General features: G+C 50.9%; 1 protein-coding gene across 1 annotated transcript; it reads right to left on the bottom strand.

Moving 5' to 3' along the window:
* Positions 1–285: 285 nt before the first annotated feature.
* Positions 286–9275, bottom strand: ZC3H12A (zinc finger CCCH-type containing 12A). The gene is made up of 6 exons (XM_064471169.1): positions 9129–9275; positions 8435–8971; positions 5110–5249; positions 4072–4306; positions 3410–3516; positions 286–3293 (listed from the first exon to the last, which is right to left on the bottom strand). Exons 2-6 carry the CDS (start codon positions 8926–8928, stop codon positions 2269–2271), a joined length of 2001 nt encoding a protein of 666 aa, XP_064327239.1. The 5' UTR covers positions 8929–8971; positions 9129–9275; the 3' UTR covers positions 286–2268.
* Positions 9276–10257: the final 982 nt, after the last annotated feature.

Raw genomic sequence — 10257 nt, forward strand, 5'->3', positions numbered from 1 at the left:
ATTAACTAGCAATAGCCATTGCTCTGTACTAAATTAGGAGTACAAATGTGAATAAAGACCATAAAGTTATTTGACAAGTCAGATAAGAACATGCTGTACTGCAGTACAGTAGGACGGACGGGAAGATTCTGTTACAGAAATGTAAGCGTTGGTGTTCCTACTGCGTTTCGTTCCCCATCTAAGGTTGTCAGAGGAACCCCAGGGAGGAAGGATAACTTCCGACTTGCCTGGCAAGCCAGCCAAAATGTTGAATGGTCTTCCAAAAAGCCACCAGAGACCGAATAATTCAACTCAACAGTTTTTATTTATATAATGCAAGTTCTTACTTTGCCATGGTTTCACACGGCTGCCTCCATTCAGTACATACACTATATACTGCATAGTATGCATGCAGTTTCTGCATATAGAAGGTTCAGTAAAACGTCAGCTTGTGAGAATAAAGTGTTAGTCTTCCAATTGCAAGAGAAGAAACACATATCAGCATTCTGACAGACAAACAAAAACCACCGCTCCAAGTAACTCAGTGGCTGAGTTGAGAATAGTGCTAATTAAAAACAGCATCAAGCAGCAAGTTGCTGGAAATAACATTAAAAACAATTTTTCCTGTCATTTACAAATATGCAAAGTATCGTGTTATTTAAAATTAAGAAGCATTTTGCTTACTAATATGAAACATTACTAATTTGTAATGTATCATAATAACCAGGCATACAGGTTTCTGTGTCCCTGTGGTTTTTGTGGCACATGGTGCCAGTCTGGGTAGGTCACGCCTTGGACAGTCAGAGGGAAGAACAGTAATAGACAAAATCGTTCCTGAAGAGGGATCTCAGAAACAGCTGCACACCACTCTCCCCTTCACAATTTGCCACTCAACAGCCTTGGGTTAACCACAAGATGGACATAATTAAAAAAACATAACAAAAACACAGATACAATGTGTATCAACTAATCAACTGCTTCTGGCCTGCAAGTGCAAGACACATCTTTGCATTCTAAGCACAATGAAATTCCAGGACCAGAACCAATTACTACAGGAATTGGTTTTGCATATTTAAAGTCTCTTACAGTATCTACAGTAAAACACATCTTACAGAGCAAGGGGGAATGAAAGGGGAACAGTCTTACCAAATAAGTCTTAGTCTACATTTTTGGATGCTGCTATAGTCTGACAAAGCTGAAGGGGACAAGAAAACATCAGTAAGAAGGAAGATGAAGCAACAGCTTTACAGAGAAAAATGTTAAGGTACTGGCAGCAGTCCAGACATGGCTACAGCTGTTCTACTGAATGCTCAAAACTATTGCTGTCCGAAGACAAAAGGCACAACATCATAAATCCTCCTTGTCAGTGTTGTACAGAGATAGCCTAAGACAGGCCACCAGCCAAGGTCAAGGTTTCAGAGCAGCATCGAGAGCGCAGTCACCCGCGTCTTCTGACAACTGCACTTTTCAAATGCCAAACACGCAACTCGCAGGTAGCTTTGGAGCAGTGTCAGGCCTCTCATCCTGAGAAAGGATCGCACTCCTAGCTCCTCTCGTTTCTGGGAGCTGAGCAGCTTGCTAAGCACTTGTGGTACATATTGGGGAATTACCTCATCTTAGGCAGGTAAGTGTAGGTGGGAGGGGTACGGAAAGCATCATTAAGGAAGTGCACCAATAAAACCGAATTAAAGCCAGCCAAACCTAGCTTCATATTAGGTTTATAATCCGACATTTTCCACAGATCTGCTTGGTAGGATTTAGCAAAGAGGCTTAGTTAAGAGCTAAGAACAGCCTTGACAATGCACTTCAGACCTCACAAAACAGCCTCGCACCACTGCAAGGTAGTGCCCGCTTATCTTTCACAGGCCCCCCCGAGCCCTCCCTCCCTACGTCTGACAGTACACGAAGCCGTCTCAGAACTGAAGGTAATGGGAGGAGTAAGGTCACATTTGGTTCTGAACTGCAGGAATTTAGGGTGTGCCTGACTCACCATGCAATCCCAAAGCAAAAATCCTGCTCTGAAGCTGCAGCCTCTTCTGCTCAAGCACCCAGAGCCTCTTCAACATCCTCTGGGGCAGACGGGAGCCTCGGCTGCCTCTCTAAGAGCAGCACGCTGTCACGTCCAGGCCAGAATTTGCTGTGAGCATACTACATCTGGTACCCAGCCTCTAACTGGAGCCTGGTACTTCCAAGGAATAAGGAGGAGCCCCCAGAAGGCATTTACGGTATCTAGAGTGCAAACACTGATCCTCAAGCTTTTCACATGCCCGGCTGCCCTCGGCATCTGCCTCATATACCTGGGTTCTGAGACTTGTACGTTAGTATCTCTGCAGCTAGCCTTTGTGGATCCAGAAGCCGAGGGAAACGGCTCATCACAGCATCAACTAAGTGGGGATGGAATATGCCACACAGCTTGACGTGCACATTGGCCCGCTCCTCTGCAAACTGGTCAGGGACAGACCACTGGCAGGAGTCCCCATACGTTGACCCTGGGGCTCTCTGTACTGAGCGAGGATCTCGCACGCTGGTAGGTCTCACTTGAGGGGGTGGCATCTGGTACGGTTCCGACCAGTACTCGCGAGAATGGGGTACAGGGGCATTATACTCATTGGGCAGACTGTATTGCCCAGGATTAGCTGGGTGTACAGGTACTCCATAGCCTGAGAAAGAGTGAGGTGGTCCTGAGTGAGAGATCTCAGGGCTATACTGCAAGAAGCTAGCACCAGAGGAAGAAGATTTATGGGAACCATGATTGTAAGCCACCGGACCATTTTGCTCTAGGCTGGGAGAATGTGAGTAGAGAGGTATCTGCCTATGGCAGGTGCAGACTGCCACCTGATCAGCATGGGAATGATCACAGTGACTGGTAGATCTGTAAGGCCACATGTCAGACAGTTGGTTCTCCAAAGACCCAATGCCCGAGTCAAGGTGCTCCTGAGAGATATAAGACAGAGAGTCCATATGAGGCTGCTGGTACCTGTCAGCAGACCTGTGGCTCCCACCGTTAGGGGGGACACTGCCTGACACACAGCCTTTGACCTGAAGCGGAACATCACTGAGCTTTGCTTTGTGGGTCAAGCTTTTCCTCTCTGCAGAGACCTTCTGCAAAGAGCCTTTATCACTCTCTGTGGGCACAGAGCACAAGAGCTCTGCCTGGGAACCTCTTTTGCCCTTCTTCTCCTCCTTGGCATTGGCACTTCTGGTAGGAGACAACCTTGCATTGGCTCGGAGTTCATCAGCTAACGAGCGCTGGGGCTGATTGATCCTTTCAGGGTGGTAGAATTTACACTTAATTCCGTAAGTGCATTTCTTCCCTGCAAAGAAAGGCAGAGCACAGAATGAGTGTGGAATGGCCAGCTGAATTTCACTAAATGCATGGATTATACTTGCACAGACACCTCAGTCTTCATATTTAGAAGGCAGGTCTTACCATAAGGGCACTGTTGTTTCTTGTGTTCTGGCACCACAGGTTTTTTTCTGAGAAAGTTATCCAGGCTGGGGCCATGTCGCCCTAAGGGATCATCTGGAGGCATAAACCTGAAGAAAAATAAATCTCAGTCAGGAGCAGTTCACTTTCCTGGGTCAGGGTTTCATTTCTTCTAGCAGTCTCCCATATCATTGAAGGTTAAAAGCCATCTGAGCCCTAAAAAGCTTTCCCATTTCACTGCAGTGACAACTCTCCTGTCACCTAGTAAAGACTGGCATGAAGGGCTTTCACTTCAGGCACAGCAGAGGTTTTGTGCTCTGTTGCTGACTAGAACTAGTACTTGCTGCTGGGCCTGCTAATGATTGTCCCGTGAGGAAATCAAGTCCTAGAGCTCCCCTAGGAACTCCACTGCAGCAGAACTCCCAGCTCCAAACCATGAACAGCTATTAAGGCTACTCCAATTCCTTATGCCTTTGTACCTCACCACAGTTGGCAATTTCATCCCACCACGCTTCCTTCTACCAAAGAATCTCTCTACAGGATTTTTTCCCATTCTGTACCAGCATTTTGCTCTTTCCATGCATCACTTGCCATTGCTTCATTAAAACAAGACAACATGCTCACATGGATTTTTTTTAAAAAGCAAAGGCAGAATGGGAACGTACTTGTCGTTAACAAAGGAATACATCAGCAGACGCTCCTCAATGAATTTCTTCCACTCAGGACGCTCGTTCTGCAGGTCCCGATAAGTATCATTAGAAACCACAATGCCATCAGACTCGTGTGCCAGTTTCACAATGAATCGATCATCATAACAGACAACACGCTTGCCTCCAACCCGCCTGGAAGGAGTGAAGACCAGAATTTTCTTCTTTTCAAGGTCACGGAGAATGTGCTGGTCTAGAACAAACACAACCGTGAACACATTTCCACAGCCCAAAGGCCTTTGCACAGATAAAGTAACATTATAAATAAATGACAAAATTCACGTAAAGTAATTTCATCCCTCCGCAACTCAGCCTGTAGGCTCGTCTCTTTTGTAATACCCTCCCTCCAGCTGTGAGAGGTGGAGCCCTGGCTGCGGTGCCTGCATGGCACCCCAGAACACTCCGAGCACACCACAGAGGCTGCTGTCATACAGCAAGTCCCATCCACATAATCCTTTGCGTGCAAAGTGCGATTTGCATTTAAGACTGGCAGGCTGGTATCTTTTGTACTGCCCTACTACATGCATAGATTCCTTTCTTTCTAAGTAGAGTTACTTAGAAATCTCAGCTGATGAAAGTTCAGAGCGAACCCCCCCTCAATTTGAATAATTCTGGCTAATCTCCCATCAAGCTTTAACTTTTAGCATGTCGAAATTCTGTCCAGTCTAGAGTGTCAAACATGTTACAGTCAAATACACAGCATGAAGATGTGTCCCTGAAAGAGGGAAGAAACGCAAGTAATAAAAGGCAAGAAGTTAGGAAGCAGAGTAGTATTACATTCTCTCTTCTCTGAGTTATTCCAACTGATCCAGGCAAGAACTCGCTTAGGGGAGAAGTTAATGACTAATTCTCACTGGTCAGCTCAGCTTACTGGATCTCCTACTACTTAGATCTTCCATTCATAAGTTAATTACTAACTAGCCAGAACTTTGCAAGCTCATTAAGTGACAAAGCAGTAAGCCTGAAAAGCTACTTTTGGTTTTCATATTTCCACACCTGTTATAAGTACATCTGGTCGTGGCTGCTCCTTCCTCCAAGATGGCACAAAGACTGTAATATCCTTGTGTCCCCTGTCCCAAAACCACTGGACAGCCAGAAGGATACCTCGGCAGGAGAACACCTCTTTATTTCCATGGCTGCATCGAAAAAGAAAATGGAGAATTTCAATACTCAGGTTACGTACAGACTAGTCAGGCAATACACTAAGCAAATGGATCCCGCAATTCAGACAACCTTAGTGAAGAAGTGTTAGATAACACAAGCGGTATTTGTTGCTCGTCTTGTGTAAACAGCAGCACAAAGAACTGCACAGAATCACCGTTGCTTTTAGCACCTCAGTACACCAAAAAATACCCAAATTCTCAGTGGGAGGGAGAAAGCAGCCATAGCTGTTGCAGCTGCTCTGACTCAGGCGCAGAGGCTTTGCTTCAACTCTGGACTCCAGATCTTTATTTTTAGCCCTGAGTACAATGTGATCTTGAACACCCTTTGTCCTATTCTGCCAGCTAGCACCAGTGGCTAACCTCTGCCAGTATAAACTGTGCTCTCACTAAGTGTTTTGCTTGTAAAGTTACAGAAAACAAGTTATTTTATGCGCTCAAGGACATCATCACTGATGAAAGGCCCAAAAAGTCAGTTACAAATGCACTATTTGCACAAAATAGTAACATCTCCTGCTAACAGGATCAGTGCTGAATGTCTTAACAGCACTTGGCAACCTGAGAACAAAGTTTGACAACAGCATCAGAAGCCATGTACCAATGCAAAAAGCTGCTTCCTCATTATTCATTACGTCATATCAGTAAGTTTCCAGAACTTCTAAGAGGAAACCACCACTCCTGTTTTACGAGTGCCAGTATTTACAGTGTAATCAGCTCTTCTGTTGATAATGGTTCTGGCAAACTTTCAACATTTCTGTATTACAGCCCAATTTGTCTTTCTGGGGATCTAATAGCCTGTGTTTCAGGATGACACTCTGGTAAGGTGTACTATACTGAAGATAACTGGCCTCATAATTCAGTAAGATCTTCCCCACTTGGGCACTACCCCTGCCTCAAGTCTTACTCTTCCCATCTACGCTTGAGTGACATTTCAACTGCCACCAGCACTTGGCAGGCCAGCGATCTCCTCCAAAAGGTGATTACTGAAGAGCTCGTGTCCCAGCAGAAGCAGTGCTACAAAGCACTGCTACTGTAGTACAACCATTCCACCAGAAAGGAACATTGTTCCTCCTCCTGCCCTCACCCTTCTCCGAAGCTAAGAAAATTGAAGAGTCAGACCAAAACAATAACTCTGTAAGAACTATATATTTAACACCAAAACTAACACCTGAAGAGACACCTAACCCATCTTCATTAAGAATCCCAAATTACAGAAAGGCTGACATTAACAATAAGATGCTCTAAAATTTTTCTCCAGTGTCAGATTGGTTTTGCTGCAGATAGCCAGAAACAGGTTACTGTAGTCTTTTAGAGATAAACAAGAAAAACAGAGGATTTTTTTTTTGTTTGTGGTTTGTTTTTTTTCCTAAGTCCCTGCTACCAATCCCAAATCTACAGAAGGCAGCTAATTGGGCTGATCTGATTTGGCAGCAGCCAAGAAAAAATTCCCTTAGAAGGAAGTAAAAGCTAATTTCCACTATGATTTGCATACGTTTGTCAAGAGCTGTTCAGGGAGGCTGCTGTACACACTGCAAATGAATCAGCAGGGAACATCACACCATCAATACAGGAAGTTTCAGAATGGAATTCCCCTTCTAGCAAATTGCTTAAAAAAGCCAGACTGCTTTTCTCATGTCAAACTCCATCCTACTGGCAGCGTTATTACCACCTGGCCTGCCCACAGTCACATTTGCTGTGATCTCTCCTGCATTTTTTGGGACAGCTTTCACAGGCAAGAGGCTCCTCGTTCAAAAAACACAACCAATTCTCTTGTTGAAGCCTGAGCACTTATCTCAGGTTAGTAACTTCCCTGCAAGGGTCACACTTACCAGCCCAGGTCTCACAATGGGCCATTTTCCTCAAATGACTGCCCAGCTGCTGGAGAGCCGCAGCAACAGGGCTGTGCTCTCCTGCAGACACCCAGGTCACATCTTTTACTGCCCAGCCCTACTCGATTGCCATCAGAACTGCTTATTTGCCTGGGACTCGCAGGTGCTGTCCAGTCACACAGCAGACTGTACCCCATCTTTTTCAGGCCTGTTCTCAGAACTGCCAGCCACAGCTTGGAGAAAGCCACACCTGCAGACACATCTCCACTCAGCACTTTCACCTTAGTCTGCAGTAACGCACGCAGCACCCTGTTGGCCGTTGGGTCTTTTTTATAAAGTCTGTGTATGCAAACACACATTACAAGATCTATTACGCTAAAACACCGTGAAGAAGGGTTGCTTTTGAACTGCAACAAAGCCCAACTCACAAACCCGATGCCTTAAACGAAGGGAGGCCAGACCCCGCTGTGCAGCGGTGGGGAGCGCAGCACCGGGAGCTGCGGTGGGGACAGGCAACGCTCGCTGTCGTGGGGAACAAAAGCCAAGGTGAAAATAGGGACATCGGGCCAATAAATATCCAGCCCAGAGACTTGAGGTGCTCCACAGACACTAGGGCTCTCCTGAGTTACTGTTCCAACCCAAGCAGCTTCGCAGGCTGCCTCTGGTTGCAGCACCTGACAGGGCCTGTGCCACCAGCACCAGGACGCCCGAGATGCTGAGGGTGAGCCGCAGCCCTGCCTTGGTGACAACACATCCTAGGGGGCCCCTCTGGCATCCCATCCGATCTCTACACCGTACAGAAATTTAACCAAAATACAGGAGTCAACATTTGGAGACTGGTCTCCAATGCAGGAGACAACTCTATATTATGAAGCCTTCTCTAATTAAACCTGCAATTATTTATTGAGTAACTTCCTGCTACAGAAGCTTACATAAAGCCATTAGGCAAGAGAACGATGCATCTTCAGTTATCCTCTTCATAAGCTAAAAACTAGGAGGAAATGTCTCTATCCCCGGCAAGCACGCCTGCCCTTGTCAGAGCCCCGTGACCGCCGGCACGGGCTGGCAGAGGCCACGGGCAGCAGAGGCCATCGAGGCGGGCCGCATCTGCAGATGCGACGCTCATCCTCGTGAGAGCTCTGCACGCTGCCGAGGTGCCTTGGAAAATATTACCAGCCGCTACCAGGGCATCCAGCGGCAGCTCTTTGCGGCGAGAAACCCCCCCGAGCTTTTCGGACTGCAAGCTCTTAGCACGCCTCGCAGCTGGAGGCCACGCAAAGCACCCGCGGCCCCGGCGGGACCACCGCGCCCACCCAGAAACCCCCGCCGCACCTCATGGCCACGTTGCTGCCGTCGATGACGATGGGCTTCAGGTTCTCGCTCTCCGTCTCCTCCGGGGCCGGCGGGGGCGCGGGGGTCTTGTTGGCGGCCCCCCCCCGCGGGACCAGCGGGGCATCGGCGGCCTCCGGCGGGGCCTCGGCGCCCTCCCGCTCGGCCGGGCCGTGCTTCACCAGCTCCCCCAGCACCGTGTTGGTGTCGGCGTTCAGGCCCAGCTTCTGCAGCACGACGTGGATCTCCTCCGAGGAGTAGCCCAGCTTGCGGAAGAAGTCCACCTTCAGCTGCATCTCGGCGCTGTCGCAGGGCTCCCGCCCGGGGCTCGCCGCCTCCTCGGGCGGCTCCGCGCCGGGCAGGCGGCCCGGGCCGAGGCAGCGGCTCTCGCACGGGTCTCTGGCGCTCATCCTCTCTCCGAGCCGGGACGCGGGCGGCCTGGCGGCCGGGAGCGCCTCAGGCCAGCCCGGGACGGAGGAGACGCTGCCCGCGCTCATGGCTCCCCGCGGGGCGCTGCCGGCCTCCGCTCACGCCCCGGACCTGCGGGGCCAAGACGGGCGTTAGCAGCGGGCCCGGCCCCGCCGCGCTCCGGGCCCGGCCTCCGCGGGGCCCCGACAGGGCCGGGCCGCGTGTCGCGCCGTGCCGGGCCTCGCCGGGCCCGCCGCCCCGAGCCGCCCCGCCGCCCCCCCTCTCTTACCGGCCTGCCGCCCACGGGCCGCCGCTGCGTCTCCATGGGGCCGGAGCGGGTCGGGCGGCGGCCGCCTCTGCTTTATACCGGGGCCCGGGCAGCGCCGCGCCAAGCGGAAGGGCAGAGCGGGCGGGCCGCGGGCGGACCGGGAAGCGGCCGCCGGCTCCGCCCCCGCCCCGCCCGGCCCGGCCCCGGCGTGCGGCCTCGCCTCGGGCCCCGCCGCCGGGCCCGCCGCGTCCCGGGCCGCGCCGGGAGCGGGGCCGGGGCCCGGCCGACCCCCGCCGGGTGCCCTTGGTCCCCCCGGTCCTCCTCCAGCCCCGCCGCTGCCTCCTTGGGGAATAACCCCGGCAGATGTAGACACAGGTCCCTGCTGCAAACACCTGGCTTTTATGCAAATCGTGTTGCAATGCGGGCAGATTTGCCCCGACAAGCGTTGCTCGTTCGGTAAACGCTGCCCTTCTGCTTCCCGGTCTCCTCCCGGGACAGCCCGCGCTCCCCGCTGCGTGAGCCTGGCCGCCGCCGAGCTGCGGCGCAGCGGGACGCGGCAAAACCAGTTAGCAAAGGCAGGCAAAGCCTCGATCGAAGAGGTCGATGCCATAGAGAAGCTGGTTCCTTAGAGGTTTTTCCAGCTTGTCCTTGGCTGCTGTTACTCTGAGGTTAAAAACATTAAAACTCCAGTCCTGGCCCTTTCTTACTTCCCCCTCCATCGTCAGAGGTGGATGTCAAATGGTCATGGAGTCCCGGAGCTCTGCAATGTGTGCTCGGTGCTCCCCGAGAGAGGGTGCGTGCCCTGACCCGTGCGGGGTGTAAGGCAGTACCAGCCTGCTGCCCCTCGCCATGTCAGAGACCAGGCTTTGGCCTAAGAGCTGTCAGGAGAACATTGCTCCAGCCCCAGCACACTCAGTGCCCGGTTGGAAAGCAGAAACCCGCCAGCTGAAGCTGGAAAGAGAGGGAAATGGGACAGACGGTGGGTTGTATCGGGTGCAAGGACAATCCTGCAGCCACGGAGGAGTCTCTGTGGATGCACCAGGGCTGCTTAAGCCAAGCCTAAGCTGTGGGTAGCTTTATACAGAAGGAACATGTGAATGCATGGCCGCAAGGTTCAGGCATATCGGCAAAGGTGTATTTTTATGTTATG

Source organism: Phalacrocorax carbo, chromosome 22 (genome assembly GCF_963921805.1).
Source record: "Phalacrocorax carbo chromosome 22, bPhaCar2.1, whole genome shotgun sequence".
Classification (NCBI taxonomy): Eukaryota; Metazoa; Chordata; class Aves; order Suliformes; family Phalacrocoracidae; genus Phalacrocorax; species Phalacrocorax carbo.